The 18,170-nt window shown below is 39.9% G+C and overlaps 1 protein-coding gene across 1 annotated transcript in view; it reads left to right on the forward strand.

The window, feature by feature from the left end:
- LOC128988945 (RING finger protein 10) overlaps nucleotides 1-18,170 on the forward strand; it is a 177,604-nt gene that overhangs the window by 58,375 nt on the left and 101,059 nt on the right. Inside the window, exon 9 of the mRNA XM_054410780.1 lies at nucleotides 2,484-2,584. Coding sequence (XP_054266755.1) covers nucleotides 2,484-2,584 — 101 coding nt within the window. The remainder of the gene's footprint in view (nucleotides 1-2,483; nucleotides 2,585-18,170) is intronic.

Consider the following 18,170-nt stretch of genomic DNA (forward strand, 5'->3'; position numbering starts at 1 on the left):
CAAGCGTGACTTGACATTGGGCTGCTTCAACTTTTATTTTTTTCAAATGAACTGTGATGTTTCAAAATCAAAAACAATAATTTGGGACCATACTACATAACAATAATGGACTGCAATAATTGTTGAATATACAATCCATTTTTAACAAACTAAGATTATACTATTCAAATACAATTTTAAAAATTATCTTGTTATTTTACTTGGGGTAATGAAGTTATGTAGGCTAGTGTAATTCTCGGTTCATCAAGGTTCTACAGAATTATGTTTGGTAGTGAATAAGTGTAGAATAAAATTTTTAAATTCAGGGATACACACCTTTTACAGAGTTATAAAGCCTAATTGCCCTAATTAACTTGCCACAACATCAAATCTAGAGCCCAGCTTAGTGCATTAGTGATGTTTTCTAAACTTGGCAAACCCGCAGAATGCCACTTAAGGCCAATAATCCGTTCCAAAAAAGTAAGGAAATACAATGTGAAAATAAACTTGAGATATAACTCCTTGTCTTGTAAGAACCAGGAAACAACATAAAACATAACCTCAAGTAAACATTACAAGCCCAAACGTTTGACATCAGTTCTGCTGAGCTAAAGTGTTGTGTGAAGATTTCGGCTGCTAGTGTACTTAATTCAAGCAACCAACTTTTGAAAATAGATGTTGTGGATTGTGATTTTCAAGAGAGAAAAACTGTGGACGTGGCTAATTTGAAATTATATGATTCAAAATCGTCATTTAAGTTTATTTACACAGCTTTACAGTGTTTTAGGTTAAAAATGCATATGCAGCTTATTATTAACCGCGCCGAACTATCCGAATCCGAACCTCCCAATATCCGATCCGATCCGAACCGAGCCTCAACTATCCGATCCGAATCCGATCCGAAATGAAATTTCACTATCCGCACACCTCTAGTATTTATAAACATTAGCTTGTCCTCAAATATAACCACTAAGTTAAAACACAAGTATAATTTACCTTAAAATAAGATGAAAACAGTCAATATCAGTATACTCAATCGTAACTGGACATAAAACGCACATCTAAATAGGATTTAGATTTTGCAATATTATGCAAAATCAACCTGCAGCATGAAAAGTTAATGGATCAACTTAAAATTGAATAACTTGATTGCTGTAGTTTGCAAGTTTGTGAATTTTGAGTAGGGCAGATATTTTTACTTTGAAGTCAACTTTTTTACCCTCTGATTTCCATCTAATATTAGGCTGCTTTGGATTAAAGTGATTGAAAAAGAAATTTCATTTATTTTACTGCAATGGGTTTATAAAATCTTTGTTATCTTCAGTGATTACAGTGACATTGATAAGGTCTTCTGTGGTCACAGCAAAATCATGAACATCTGTGGTCGACCCATAATTATGATTGTCCCCTGTAGTTGTGGTAGAATCATGAGCGTTTACTGCGAGCACTGTTTAAAATTGTCAACATATCTTGAATTCACGGCAAAATCGAAAGTTTTTGTCCGTGCAAACTTCCCAGATGCTCCATGCGGTCGCAATAATTTAGTAAAACACAAGCTTAGAATGGCTCATATCAAGCTGCTTGCACACGTCTAATATAAATGACCAGACCTGAGCTTAACTTGAACATATCTCTCGGGCCAGCCATTAACTGGGGCTGAACCCACAGGCGCTTAGTTAGAGTTGATAAATAGTATAATAATAGTTATAATAGGAGAACTATTATAGCTGTATTGAAAATTAAACCAGGTAACTAAAATTATTGGTTAACAAAGCTATAGCAGGGTTACCACCATCCATGAAAAACCTTGAATTACAGTAGAACTCCAATTATCCGAACTGGAACTCCAATTAACCAAATCGCCGATTATCCGAATCGCTTATTTCAAAAATTTTAATAATGTAGCTACAGTAATAATAAGGTTTGGAAAATATCAAAGAATTGTTATTAAGAACAAGTTTAGAACACTTGTGCATTGTGTTGAGCATTGTATACTGTAAAAATGTTCTGATTTAATTTATTATTAATTAAAAATTAATTTAGTACCGGAAATGAGGATTTTTCTTGGAAATTCCCGGAATTCCTGTAAAACTCTGAATATCCGAATTTTTTATTATCCGAATGGGGTCTGGTGCCAATTGATTCGGATAATCGGAGTTCTACTGTATTCATAAACTCTTTTGACAATGAAAGAAGCCAGAACTATTGTCAAGTTTTGTTTTAAATCATATTAGTAACACACAAAGCAACTGTCTCTAATGCTGTACAATGCTGAAATAAGCAACGTTTGTTTGTGTTGAAATTATGCAAGCATAATTAATGATTATGATTATTTTAATAATTAATGATGAATTTTTTACTACCAATGAAACTCATTAATTCTGCATGGACTTTCCATCTCACTGCAGTGGCAACCATGTTTAAGTTTGCTTGACTAAGCTATATGTGTTTGTTGGTCTTGTTCAGTGTTTCTTTACCGTATGTTTGTTTTTTGTTTTTTTTAGAACGTTGAATACGAGTCTGCTTTTGATAACACTCTTATGGATATAAATAGAAACACAGCCGAAGGAAAAGGGAATGTTTTACAAGAAGAAAACAGTACCAGGTATTATTTTTATGTATTCTACTCTTGCACTTGATTGTCTTGTTTACAGTACTGTTTATCAATGTATTGTTCCCAGTACAAAATTATTAAGAAGGTAAGAGGGCTATTAAGGTTTGTCAGATCTTTATGTGTAATAACAATAATACAGCAGAACCTCACTAATTCGAACCTCTATAATTAGTAATGTTTGTTACCCTCAGAAAACCTCTAAAATTCAAAAATAATATACCGATAATATGAAGTGATTTTTTTTTATTATCGCTGCCTCTACAACTTTAATTTGTACCTACTTGAGCCTCTACAATTCAAATTTTGTTGCCATAATTTGAATTGTTACCTCCAAAATTCAAAGTCAACCTCTACAATTCGAACTATGTCACCGTAAGCCTCTGTAATTTGAATTTAGAACAACAAATATGCCTGTTGAAACATGAACAGACGTTCTTAATGATGTTCCACAATGTGTTCATTAGTCTCCGCTCTCTCACTTACTCTACACTTAAAACTGGGACCTCCATAATTCAAATTTTATTTATTCTGACCTCTATAATTCAAACTCTCTATATTTCAAACGTCCTATAATTCAAAATATATTGTCTTTCCTCTGAAATTTTAATTAGCAAGGTTCTACTGTATTAGCTTCTGAAAAGAACTTCTATAATAATTAGTTTTATAAAAACAGGAAAGGCCCTAGGCTAGTATTTTTATTTTTAGATAACTTAATAATAGAAATATTGTGTGTGTGTGTGTGTGTGTGTGTCTGTTTTCACCGAATAAAGGCATCCTTCACCGGCACACGGCCGTACTGTGGCACCTTGAAAAATTGTGGCATCCTTTTCAGGGTGGCACAGCTAATTCGATCATTTTTGTGGTTTTCCAGCATTATAACGTCATTTAAACATCACATGCCACAATTAAGTATTTTTCATCTCGTAGAAGTGTGTTTGAGTAGCTCAGGTACACGCCTATTGTGGAACACAAAACTATGCCAGTAGCTAGCGCACCTTGTGCCGTGCACAGGAACTACAACTTCCTTAGTTCTGAGTTGCCAATTCTCGTGCCAGCCCTGGAACAGTGCAACAAGCAGCTAATAAACTAATAATACTGTGCTGCCACAAACTAAAATACCCCTGTAGCAGCAAACCTGACGACTAAGTGAATTTCCATTTCTCTGAATTGATTTTCAACTAAACCTAACATAACATTAGGTTTAATGAGTGCCTAGGTTCGCTGCTATAAGGAAACTAATAAAGTGTATTTTTTAGTAAAATATTAATAGCTTAGTTTTAAATAAATAAATTTGCCGAGTTTGATCAAAATATATCCATAAACAAGCAAACTACAACATTTTACGATATTCTCCATAAAAATAACATGGCAATTTAAAATTTAAAGTTTTTAAAATTTTCTTTATTACCAATAACCGTACAAAAACACTTTGATATAATAAATATTTCGTTTTTAAGCTATTTAAAAAGGCCTAGAGGGAAATTACAAAATTTTGTGTTTTGGGGGTCAAAAATGAGAAAGACCATTTTTTACCCCTAAAACAACCCCCGTAAAACCCCGTTCCCATGATCCGATCATGCTGGTTCGTGGACTAATTCAAGTTTATCCCGCCTTACACCTTTAAACCAAATTTCATCAAAATCGAACAAAAATTACTCAAGTTATCGTGTTCAAGGACGTATATATATAAATCTATATACATATATAAAAATTTGAATGAATGGTGTTTTTGGCCTCTGGTGACATCAAAACGAAAAAGTAAATCGGTCCCGGGCCTAGGTCTTACCGTGCCACCTACGGTTATAGCTACTTCCCTATAGGGAAATTCGCTGAAACAATTTTAAGTACCATAAATAATATACTTTTGCTTCGATTGATGAAAAATGTTTTACATAAAAAATTATTTGAGCAGTAAATAATTATTTTAATTGTTTTCATGCTGGCATTTACAATTTATATTTTTTATTTACAAACACAAATTGGCAACATAGCTTCTTTGTATCAATTGCATTTTTGCATTGAAACATAACAATGTTTAAGGTTAGAACACCATATAAAATGCAATATGCTGAATTTTGTTATCTTACAAACTATTTCGTGTAGATACTTCTATTTTATTAACCCATTGGCGCCGACTTACGAGCGTTACTCGTACGGCCGCTGCAGGCCCGGCGGCCGACTTACGAGTGCCGCTCGTGTCACCGCTAGGCAGCGACATTAGTCATTTAGTTATTATTATTTTTCACCATTTTTTTTCTTCTTACTATTATAATGTTTATAAATATCTTGCTTCTTGATTTGCGTATTTACTCATTTATTTTAACGAATAACAAACAATTTGTGTTGCCATAGAAACCACATATCACCAAAAATCAGCTGCGACAAACCATCCTTTCATAAAATCGTGTTCAGTTGCGGTTACGTTTGGTGGTGCCTATATCAGCGACCCCAAACGTGAAAATATCACTTTTATTTCAACTATGAATATATTGTAGTTTAAATTAACTAATATGGGAAATTACGATGTACATTTATTCAATGAGGGTGGGTAATTATCAAGGATAGAGAACTGATAACAACGGTATGGATAATAAACATTGACAATTACGTCATTAGCTTTACTAGCGTGTTTACTTTTTATATTCCTGCTATGTGACCAGTTCTTTTTTTTAAATGAATGTTATTTGAACCAAACAGCTGTTTCAAAACAAACTGTTATTGTTTTTACTTTTCTTTGTTTACACTTATTTATTTAGCAATTAATGCAGTGAAATTGATACAAAGGATAGGTGTGACGATTAGTTTTGAAGTTAGGACACCAAATTTAAATTATGTGTACTGCGAATTTTATTGGATACTATCGTTTTATTTTAGGTCGTTTCTATTCAGACCTACTGGAAATTGTGTATAGTAGTTTTATTTTGGTATAATAATTATGGAAGAGGCAGGTATGCTATGGAAGGTGGTATCGTTGACTAGGTCTATACACTTCTCAATTGACTATTACTCTCTCTACTGTAGACTACTTATAATCAGTGTGCGTCTGTGCGAATCGGCTGCAAATCTCACTTCAACGCTTTTCACATCGTAAAAATTGCAGGATTGCTTTTTTATTGTAAAATTATCGGATTTAAAATGCATATCGTATAGGCCTATATGATGGAATAAAAACATATTTGGTCACACAACATTTGTTTATAATATGATTTTTCACATTAAAACTGCAAGCAACTTTGTCTTTATATATGTGTAAACTAGCTGATCTGAATTGTACACGGTTTTAACTGACTACTGAGTTCCCGTACGTAGGACGGGCTAACACCTCGTTACTGTAGTTTTGAAATGACTTCTGTATAATACCGGTACTTGACAATTGCTCGATTTCGAGCAACAGGACACTAGTTAATATTAATGTTTTAAACCAAGATAAAACCTACAAATTCTTTGTGAATGTTCTAAAATCTTATAATATGGAATACAAAGTAGATTTTCCCACTAGAATTACCTCAGAAACAGAAACTGCCTTAGACAACTTTATAACTAATATTAAGGATAAGAAATTAAAAATATCTGGTATTATGCATTTCTGATCATGATGGACATTTGTTTGAAATAGTTGATGTAAATAGTTGTAAGAACTGTGTAAACAAAGTTTATACAAGGAGCTTTTCGGATAGTAATACAAACATATTCCTTACACTATTGGCAAAAGTTAACTCGCATGGAGTTTACCAAGCAACAGTAGAAACAAAGTATGACACTTTCCATTCAATTTTTCTACACACCTTTGAAAATAGCTTTCCTAAAACGTTAAAAACTCAAAAGATTAACAACAACAATCCATGGATATCTCTTGACATTAAAAGAAAATAATACCCCCGTCGCAGCAAACCTGCTTACTAGGGATGGACGGGATTGAATTTTTAGTTCGGGACGGGACGGGACGGGATTTTTATTTCCTTCCCGATTTTCGGGACGGGACGGGACGGGATTTTTTTCTGTGCATAAAAAGAAAGTACTGTATTGTAAGGTCCCAAATTGGACCTCTATTCAATTTTAAATTAGAGCGGGAAATGTTACCGGCAGTGTCCACCCGCAGCACTAGTAGCGTCTTAAGGACGTAGTGGTAGGGGTAGGGCGAGAGTTCTCCAGGACCTAGGATCAACCGACACTCGATCGGCCGGCGTGTAGCTGGTCACTTCCCTCTCTTGACTACTCCCTGTTAACCCGCTCTCATTCACAAAAACCCATTGGGTAAAATAAACGTGGACGTCGTCCCTATTCTAAACGATCACCAACTGTAAGTACTCTGTGTATTAAATATAATTAATTAAATTCACTACTATTAATTTTGCTTTAATATTCCTTTTTGTTGGAATTTATGGGTCACGATAGTTTCGAGCTAAAACAGTTAGATAGGTTATACTCTTAACAAGACTATTTACGGGTATTGTTAGTTGTCTTCTTGAGAGTAGATTTATTTCATGGTGTAGACGGATAGTGGTCTACTATAGTTTTATTATTAAAATTCGATTGTTAGGGGACGGGCGAAACAGCTCACGTCCATCGATAGTAGCTTAGCTCTACAACTGTCTTTAACAACCACAAGTTATAATTGTTAAAGAACGTACTCTATTTAGTTTTATTATTAAAATTTGATTGTTAGGGGACGGGCGAAACAGCTCACGTCCATCGTAACCGATAGTAGCTCAGCCCTATTCCTCTTCATTCGTAACCATAAATTATAGTGGTTACAGAACGCATTTTATTGTGTTAAATCGGATTACTAGGTGGCGGGCGAAAAAGCTCAGCTTATATTAAATCACTACTTATTACAAATTACGATGATTATTAGGTGACGGGCGGAACAGCCTTGTCACGATCAGTCCCGTCGTGTGGTCTATTAATTAATACACATCTATCTAGATTAATACACTTAAAATAATTGTTTTAAACCTGATATATTCCCACGTCACACCCGGGTGTAACAACTCAGGGAACCTAGGACGTAGTGGTTAGTCGTGACAATAATTTTCGTTAGTTATTTTTAGTTTTGATTTTATTAGTTTTTATTAAAAGGTGAAGTAACCTTTGTAGAAGTAATTTTATTTTGGTGAGCGTAGGTAACGCACGAGCGATAGTGTTTGTTCACGGCTAACCTAAGGTTCTTCCTTTTTTTGACGTCTGATTAACCTTTTTAACTTAACTTCAATGATAATAAAAACACGATCGGGGATTAATTGGCTTTAATTTGGGCAATGATGATGACCAATGATTTACTGAATCAATGATAACATCCTTTGGTCTGAGCCCAGCCAATTAATAATATAAATTGAACCCTGGACACACCTGACTGTTAGCAGATCCGAGGCATATAAGGTGTAGTTTTACCCCCCTCGGAATTAACACCTTACAAATTGGCGCCCGAACAGGGACTTAATTAATTAATTAATTATACCGTATTGTTGTAGAATCTTAAACTTTCAAAATGAGAATTTGGCGTTTGTTTTTGAAAGTTTTGTTCCAGCTATTCTGGCCTACATTTTACATAAATACCCCTGATAAGAGCAAGGGTGATAAGGGTGATAAGACCCTGAAAGTCGTTTCAAGTACAGCAAGTAGTACTTTGACTAGTACCAGTACTAGTAGTACTGGGACAATACCAAAAGTTGTCAAACCAGTCGATACAGTTACTGTGAGTAAATCACAATTAGAGTTACCATTAACTACACAGGCTGTAGGTGTAATATCTAAAACCCCGTCCGAAGATGACCCCAGAACTAGCTGGATAAGGTCATTAAGCAAAGATGAACTTAGACTTGAAATGAATAAGTACGACTTAGATACCTCGGGAACAGTAGACGAACTTAGACGGCGTTTTTCAAAGTTTTGGAAGGATGGAATTCCCCGCGAGAAAAATAAACAAACACCTACTGGTCAGGCCGGTGAGTCGACCGAGGCCGGAAGTCTATTGTACCGCGATCACACATTACATAGCGCGGATCACATTTTTCAAAGCGATATTGCTCAAAGCGTTTCACAACCAACGTTTACTCAGTTGAGAGGGAATGAATGGCATAAAATTTCTGAAGTGTTAGGAATGCCACCTGAGACCTCAATAGATGAAGTTTGTAGGTCGGTATCCCAATTGTTAATTAAATCACAATCGACGTCGAACGTTAAGGAAAATGATGAGAGTAATTATCTAGGCTGGCCTCACCAACATGGGCACGACCTTGTACATAGTCATTCAGCTAGACCTATTTCGTCCGTTATTCCGCCTCAAAACAATAATTTGCCGGGTGTAAACCGAGATGATCCATCTTCGTTGTGTAACCTTGTTCGAAAATGGAATGTCAAATTTGATGGGAGTAAAGATCCTATATCATTCCTAGAGAGGTTAGAGGAATTGAAGGAATCCTACGGTATTGATAACAGACACATTCTCATAGTGTTACCCGAATTGTTACATGGCACCGCGCTATTGTGGTATAGGAATAATAAAAGTAATTGGTTTTCTTATGATGATTTCCGTCATAGTTTTGATTTACATTTTTTACCACCGGGCTATTTGAGGAATCTTGATGAGGAGATACGGTGCCGAACCCAAGGCGAAAAAGAGCCGTTTCGTAGCTTTGTCGTCGCATTGAGCACTTTAATGAGGCGACGTGGTGGGTTATCTCTGGCGAAACAGCTAGACATTATTTATACTAACATGAAACCTGATTATAAGCTTACAATGAAACGTGATGAAATCGTTTCCTATGAGGGTATGCTTAAGCAGGCTGAGCATGTGGAAAGTTATTTTCGGGAAAAGGCGTTATATAGGCCGCCCCCTCCCCCCTCAATAGCACTCGTCCCGGAAACCGCGTACCAACCGAGGCGAAAAGAGGATAGACAAATGGGACACTGTGGTGTTAATGTTTTTTATAGCGGAGAAATATCTGCTGTAAATAAATCGGCTGTAAGTGACAAAGCGGCAGTTAGATGGCAAAATAATATGCCGCGGGATTTGTCTCAGGTGAAAAGTGAAAGTAATCCGCAGTATAATACTCGACCGGCTTATCAAATCTCCGATAAGGGGGTTCCCCGCGATGTTAGTAAACAAACACAGCCGAATAATACTACACTGATGTCCCAAACAAATAAACAAAGACGTACACCTACTTGTTGGAATTGTAATGAAATTGGTCATGCATATTATGAGTGTAAATTACCAAAAGTGTTAAAATGCTTCCACTGTAAGAAGGTAGGTATTCGAACCCGTGATTGTGGATGTCGTCAGGGAAACGAGCCACGGGCTTAGGTGATAGGAGGTCGCCCGAGTCCAAATCTAATCCTAAATCCTCCGACTGGCAAATTTGGCTGGAAAAAGTCAAAATGTTTCCGGAAGGGTTTGGAGTCGGTACTACTAGTTTAGATAAACGGCCTTATATTCAAGTTAATATTTATAACATGGACTTCTGGACTCTTGTGGACACTGGTGCCGCGATAACTTTAATTAACTCTAAAGTTGCAAAACATTTGGAGGCACAGGGCATAAAAGCTAAAAACGCGTCTATTTTAGTACAGTTAGCGGACGGGGCTAAAGTGCAACAAAATTGTGTTTATGAGTTTGAGGGTATTATTGAGGGTACGCGTCAGGAGATTAAGGCGGTTTGTTTGCCCTCATTGACGTGTGATGTCATATTAGGAATTGATATGATTAGTCAGCTAAATTTGATTTCGTACAACATCAAAGTAACTTGTTTAAAGGGATCGGACAAGTGTGATAGTACCCAAGAAGAGAAGGGGTTAGGAGCTCTAACCTCGTTGACCGAAGGTCAGAAATCCCAACTAGACGAGTTCTTAGGTAAGCAATTGCCCCTTTTTAATCAGGTATCGGGTCGAACTTCGTTAATCGAACACAAAATAAATCTGAAATCGGGAGTAGCCCCTATTAAGCAACGATACTATCCTCGCAACCCTGCGATGCAGGGTGTGATTAACGACGAGGTGAAACAAATGCTGGACGACGGAGTAATTGAAAAATCAAGTAGTAGCTGGTCTTCGCCGGTTGTTCTAATCCGTAAACCATCCGGCAAGTATCGATTTTGCATTGACTTTCGTGCTATTAATAGAGCGTCCGAGCTGGATGCTTATGCTCTTCCGCGTATCAATGCTATTTTGGACAAACTCAAAAATGCCAAATTTATATCAACCCTGGACCTAGCCAATGGCTACTGGCAGGTTCCTTTAGCCACTGAGAGCCGCCCAGTAACGGCTTTTACTGTACCGGGGGTAGGTTTGTTTCAGTTCACTGTGATGCCGTTTGGCCTCCATTCGGCCCCTGCCACGTTCCAACGACTCTTAGACCAAATTATTGGCCCTGAATTAGAACCTCATGCGTTCGCATATCTTGACGATCTTATCGTTGTTACCTCAACCTTTGATGAGCATCTTGTTTTGCTAAAAGAGGTTTTTGAACGATTGCGTACCGCTGGCCTCAAACTAAATAACGAAAAATGTAATTTCTGTCAGACCGAATTGAAATATTTAGGACATATCGTTAACGCCGAAGGTATAAGTACTGATCCTGACAAAGTAAAAGCGATCAGCGAGTTTCCTAGGCCGACGAATGTTAAGAGCCTTAGAAGTTTCTTAGGGCTCGCTTCCTGGTACAGGCGCTTTGTAGATCGATTTGCCCGCATCACTTCCCCTCTTACGAGTCTGTTAAAGAAGGGAAACCCGTGGATGTGGACGGATAAACAAGAACAGGCGTTCGTTGAATTAAAAAGTCGCCTTACTTCTACACCTATACTCGCCTGCCCTGATTTTGAAAAGACGTTCGTCCTTCAAGTGGACGCGTCAGACGAAGGACTAGGAGCCTCCCTCACCCAGCGTCATGACAATGGGGAGGTGGTCATCGCCTACGCGAGTCGTCTGCTTTCAAATGCCGAACGCAAGTACACTGTAACCGAGAAAGAATGCTTGGCTTTAGTCTGGGCAGTAAAGAAATTTCGCCCCTATTTAGAGGGTTACCGCTTTATTGCGGTGACGGACCATATCGCACTAAAGTGGCTCTTGCGTCTAAAAGAACCTACTGGACGGCTGGCCAGGTGGGTTCTCGAGCTCCAACAAAATGAGTTTGATGTCGAGTATAGGAAAGGGGCGTACAACCGTGTAGCTGACGCGTTGTCGCGTTTTCCGGTCGAGGCTTTGACTACTGACGACCTTGACGTGTCGGCTTGTCCCGTGGACGTGAACACCCCGAGTCAGGTGGCGAAACAGCCCCAGGACAGTGTTACAGGGTCCGTGGATAAATGGTACGACCGTCTTTTTGCAAAGGTAGACAGAAATCCAGTTTCCAACAATAGATTCACTATTCGGGACAATAAACTATATAAATTGTTTAGGCGGAAAGAGTCTCAGGGCGAACCGAAGGAATGTTGGAAGCTTTGCGTTCGAGTAGAGGACCGTGAAAGGGTATTGGTTGAAACCCACGACTCCCTTACTGCCGGTCATTTTGGCTTTAAGAAAACAGCCAAACGAACTGGAGAGAGTTATTTCTGGCCGGGCTGGCGGAACGACGTCCGGGCTTACGTTAGAAGTTGTGCTACGTGCCAAAGGTTTAAGGTCGAACAGACCAAGCCGGCCGGAGTTATGCATTTTCGCCCTCCAGGTGGGCCCTGGCACACGGTTTCGGCAGATCTTATGGGACCCTTACCACGTTCTAAAAAAGGAAACACGTTTATTGTAGCCTTCCAAGATCAGTACAGTAAGTGGACTGAAATGGCGCCACTTAGGAGTGCCACTGCCGCGCAAGTAGCTCAGAAATTTAAGGAACTGGTCTTATTGCGGCATGGGTCTCCTGAAGTGCTTATCGTCGATAATGGCACTCAATTTGGTGCTCGCGTATTCCAGGAGCTAGCAAAGGACTGGGACATAACCTGTCAAAATACAGCCCCATACAGTCCCCAGTCCAACCCTATTGAGAGGCGCAACCGGGTAATTAAAACCCTAGTTGCGCAAAGTATTAAGGGTTCTCAGCAAACCTGGGACGAGAGTTTGAAGGAAATCGTGTACGCTATGAATACGGCGGTGCACGAGTCTACCAAGTACACGCCCGCCATGTTGTGTTATGGTCGGGAGTTAAGGGTGCCTAAGGCGATCCGTGGTCCATTATTTGAGGTTGCTAATGACGGGGGTGAAATAACTCCTGATGAATTACACCACGAGCGAATGCAACGTTTTAGGGCTCTATACCAAGCAACTCAGAGAAACTTGCGAAACGCGTTTTCTTCTCAAGCTAGATATTATAATCTGCGACGCCGGGATGTACAATATGCGGTTGGCCAGCAAGTCTTAAAACGGACTCACATTTTATCGTCCAAAGCTAATGCCGTGGCCACGAAATTGTCGCCTAAGTATGAAGGGCCATTTGTTATTACCCGTAAAGTAGGCTACAATATGTATGAAATTCAATTGCCCGGTTCAAGGAAAAAACAAACCGCTCATGTCAAAGATTTAAAGGCACTCCAGGAGCGTACGATTGTCGACTAAGTTATAAATAAGTCTACACAGTTGACTAATCCTAAATGGTCCCAATAGTTAAGTTTTCATTTCACTAGTATTAAACTGCTGTACATAGTTAGTGCGTAGCATATTTTTATCACTATTCTATCCAAAATTGATTGATTTCTCTTGTTTGCAGGTCCCGCTTTTGCATTGTAGTGCTTGGCTTGTGCATGCTACCATAGTTTCCCCACTGTTGCTTTACGCCATACCTTGTGCACTTTAGCATGGCTACCTTAAGGCCGATAATAAAAATTAGTAGTGGTGAGCTGGATGCGCTGTACAATAATGATTGTGTGGATGGACTAGTAATTAACGCCTACTTAAGGCTCCTAGAGCGCCGAAGTCGGTATTACCGTGAAGTGCCCTCCGCTTGGGCTTTTGACACGGAATTCTTTGGAGACTGGGCGAAGGGTGGTATCGGAGCTACCAGGGGGCGCGTGAGTAAAGTTGCCTTGTTCGGGCACGAACTGTTGCTATTCCCGGTACACCTTCCGGAGGTTAGTGAAGTGGGGCATTGGGCTTTGGTGGTAGTAAACACTCGGGCAAAGTTCTTGCAGGCCTACGACTCGGTCCACTTGCGCAGGGCTCCCCAAATGAAGGTAGTGCTTAGTTATCTAGAGAAGGTGGCGTTGATACAGGGGGTGGAGTTCAACCCCGAGGAGTGGTCCCTCTTTGAGACACCAGACGAGGCTCCGCGACAGCCTGACAAGACGTCGTGTGGCGTCTTTTTGTGTGCGATGGCGGAAAAGCTGTCCAATAATTCGGGGATTATTAAAGATTTGAACATCAACCCATGCGAGTGGCGAAAGAAAATCGCCCGAGCCCTTAGGAGAGGGCGATTAGAAGACGAGAACTTCGCCCTACTTGAGGTTAAGCCGGGAGACGAGCACGGACGGCGTTATGCAGGCTTTCCCCATGCCAGACCCCTACTTTTAACAATAGTCACTGGAGAAGGACGTCAAATAAGGGACGATTTAATGGAGGATCAAGTCAGTTTCCGGAGCTACAACTCATTTAGGGCAGCGCCCGTTTTTATTGAACTAACTGGGACGGAAGAGGAAGCTACCCGGGTGCCCGAGCTGGAAGAGGGGGAAGTCGTGGACCCGGTAGATCGACCATCGACACCGGTTCTGAGTATTTTGGCGAATGAGGACGATCTCGAGATCAGTGCTTCCGAAGACGGGCGAAACAGCTCTCGTCCATCGTTAACCATTGTGTCTACGCCATCGTGGAGGGAGGTGAGTAACACTCCCCTGGGACCAGAGGAACTTCCCGGAGGATCAGAATGGCGGCGGAGGCCGAACCGCTTCTACAAAATAAGAAGGTGGAGAGAGGACGGGACCTTCTACCGGGAGAAAGTACTGAAGCCTCAGTACCGTAAGCCTCAGTATCGCAAGCCTCAGTACCACAGGCGCTGGTACTAGTCGGGTTTATTTTCGGGGTGATTTGGGTGATTTCCTTTTAATGAGGAGTATTGTTTCCGTAGGCCTAGGGCCGTGTTTCTGTTACCAATTATTAGTTCCTTGTGACAGTATTCGTTAATTTTGCTAGAAGAGAAGTTTGTTATTTTAATTTTATTTTATATAGATTGTTAACAGTTGTGTTGTGTCATTGTGAAGTACACTTTTATTTTATTTTGAAAAGGGGGTTGTTTCATTAGCTTAGTAGCGTATTCAACCCTTATAAAAGTCTAAACTTTATTTGGAAAACATTTTTCCCGTCTGTTTTTTTTTCTTTCCCGAAAGTGAGAAGAGGGTGTAAGGTCCCAAATTGGACCTCTATTCAATTTTAAATTAGAGCGGGAAATGTTACCGGCAGTGTCCACCCGCAGCACTAGTAGCGTCTTAAGGACGTAGTGGTAGGGGTAGGGCGAGAGTTCTCCAGGACCTAGGATCAACCGACACTCGATCGGCCGGCGTGTAGCTGGTCACTTCCCTCTCTTGACTACTCCCTGTTAACCCGCTCTCATTCACAAAAATCCATTGGGTAAAATAAACGTGGACGTCGTCCCTATTCTAAACGATCACCAACTGTAAGTACTCTGTGTATTAAATATAATTAATTAAATTCACTACTATTAATTTTGCTTTAATATTCCTTTTTGTTGGAATTTATGGGTCACGATAGTTTCGAGCTAAAACAGTTAGATAGGTTATACTCTTAACAAGACTATTTACGGGTATTGTTAGTTGTCTTCTTGAGAGTAGATTTATTTCATGGTGTAGACGGATAGTGGTCTACTATAGTTTTATTATTAAAATTCGATTGTTAGGGGACGGGCGAAACAGCTCACGTCCATCGATAGTAGCTTAGCTCTACAACTGTCTTTAACAACCACAAGTTATAATTGTTAAAGAACGTACTCTATTTAGTTTTATTATTAAAATTTGATTGTTAGGGGACGGGCGAAACAGCTCACGTCCATCGTAACCGATAGTAGCTCAGCCCTATTCCTCTTCATTCGTAACCATAAATTATAGTGGTTACAGAACGCATTTTATTGTGTTAAATCGGATTACTAGGTGGCGGGCGAAAAAGCTCAGCTTATATTAAATCACTACTTATTACAAATTACGATGATTATTAGGTGACGGGCGGAACAGCCTTGTCACGATCAGTCCCGTCGTGTGGTCTATTAATTAATACACATCTATCTAGATTAATACACTTAAAATAATTGTTTTAAACCTGATATATTCCCACGTCACACCCGGGTGTAACAACTCAGGGAACCTAGGACGTAGTGGTTAGTCGTGACAATAATTTTCGTTAGTTATTTTTAGTTTTGATTTTATTAGTTTTTATTAAAAGGTGAAGTAACCTTTGTAGAAGTAATTTTATTTTGGTGAGCGTAGGTAACGCACGAGCGATAGTGTTTGTTCACGGCTAACCTAAGGTTCTTCCTTTTTTTGACGTCTGATTAACCTTTTTAACTTAACTTCAATGATAATAAAAACACGATCGGGGATTAATTGGCTTTAATTTGGGCAATGATGATGACCAATGATTTACTGAATCAATGATAACATCCTTTGGTCTGAGCCCAGCCAATTAATAATATAAATTGAACCCTGGACACACCTGACTGTTAGCAGATCCGAGGCATATAAGGTGTAGTTTTACCCCCCTCGGAATTAACACCTTACAGTATTGCATTTACCAAAAGAGACATACGAAATCAATTTTTACCATTTGTGGCACTGATCTATAAAAACCAAAAAATGGGTAACCTATAGAAACTTGTGACTCGCGGGTCACGGGGTGATCGTCTGTATGACTCACGGTCACGGCGCGATCGTCGTCATGACTCGCGGTCACGGCGCGATCGTTGGTATTACTCCGCGGTCACGGGGTTATCGTCGGTATGACTCCACGGTCACAGCGCGATCGTCGTCATGACACGCAGGTCACGACGCGATCGTCGGTATGACTCGCGGTCACGGCGCGATTGTCAGCATGACTCGCGGTCAGGGCGTGATCGTCGTCATGACTCGCGGTCACGGCACGATCGTCGGTATGACTCGCGGTCACGGCGCGATCGTCGGTATGACTCCGCGGTCACGGGGTTATCGTCGGTATGACTCCACGGTCACTGCGCGATTGTCGTCATGACTCGCGGTCACGACGCGATCGTCGGTATGACTCGCGGTCACGGCGCGATCGTCGGTATGACTCCGCGGTCACGGCGCGATCGTCGGTATGACTCGCGATCACGGCTCGATCGTCAGCATGACTCCGCGGTCACGGCGCGATCGTCGGTAGGACTCCGCGGTCACGGTGCGATCGTCGGTAGGACTCCGCGGTCACGGCGCGATCGTCGGTATGACTCGCGGTCACGGCGCGATCGTCGGTAGGACTCCGTGGTCACGGCGCGATCGTCGGTAGGACTCCGCGGTCACGGCGCGATCGTCGGTAGGACTCCGCGGTCACGGCCGCCGGACGTCGGTAGGACTCCGCGGTCACGGCGTAATCGTCGACATGACTTCGTCTCCTTTGTTCGCGGGACCTGTCGTTCGCAATAACGGCGTTATCGGCACTCGCGAAGCGGAAAAATCGCCGACGATCGGACCAAATCCCGTCCCGAAAAATTCCCGAGTCAAATGTAATCCCGTCCCGATAATCGGGAATATTTTTTTCCCGAAAAATTCCCGAAATTTCGGGACCCGTCCATCCCTACTGCTTACTAAGCGAATTTCCATTTGCCCGGCTTGATTTCTACTAAAATATTCCCTATAAATTTTCAGATTTATTTCCTATTTAAATAACATTAATTTTAGTGAGTAATTAGGTTTGCTGCTACGGGGAAGATGTTGAGGTGTGTTTTTTTCAATTGAAATATTGATAGCTTAGTATGAAATAAGCCAAATTGCCAAATTTGATTAAAATATATCCATAAACAAGCAAACTAGAACAGTTTATTTATTCTCCATAAGAATAACATGGGAATTTTAAATTTACAATTTTTTTAATTTTCTCCGTAGTCAATGAACATTCAAAAAAACTTCAATATACTAAATTATTTGTTTTTTTAAGCTCTTCAAAATGGTCTAGAGAGAAATTTAGAAATTTAAAGTTTTTAGGCTCAAAAATGAGAAAAACCCATTTTTACCCCATAAAACCCCCCATAAACCCCTGATCCCATGGTCCGATTATGCTGGTTCGCGAACTCGTTCGAATAAATGTAGGTTTACACGTTTGTACTGAATTTCATCAAAATCGGATCAATTTTGCTCGAGTTATCGCGCCAACGGACACATATATAAATATATATATATATATAAATAAATAAAGATTAAACATTAATAAACTTAGTACCCAAGTAAAATTATTTATTAAAATATTTACTGACTATAGTTTCGGCTCTAAGGCCATTTTCAAAGTAAACAAATATATATATATATATGAATTTGAACGGATGGTGTTTTTGGCCTCTGGGGACCTCAAAACGAAAATGTAAATCGGTCCCGGGTCTAGGTCTTACCATGAGACCTACGGTAATAGCTTATTCCCTATATGGGAA

This window comes from Macrosteles quadrilineatus, unplaced genomic scaffold (assembly GCF_028750875.1).
Source record: "Macrosteles quadrilineatus isolate MER2022 unplaced genomic scaffold, UCM_ALF_1.0 Scaffold_1__1_contigs__length_201487025, whole genome shotgun sequence".
Taxonomy (NCBI): domain Eukaryota; kingdom Metazoa; phylum Arthropoda; class Insecta; order Hemiptera; family Cicadellidae; genus Macrosteles; species Macrosteles quadrilineatus.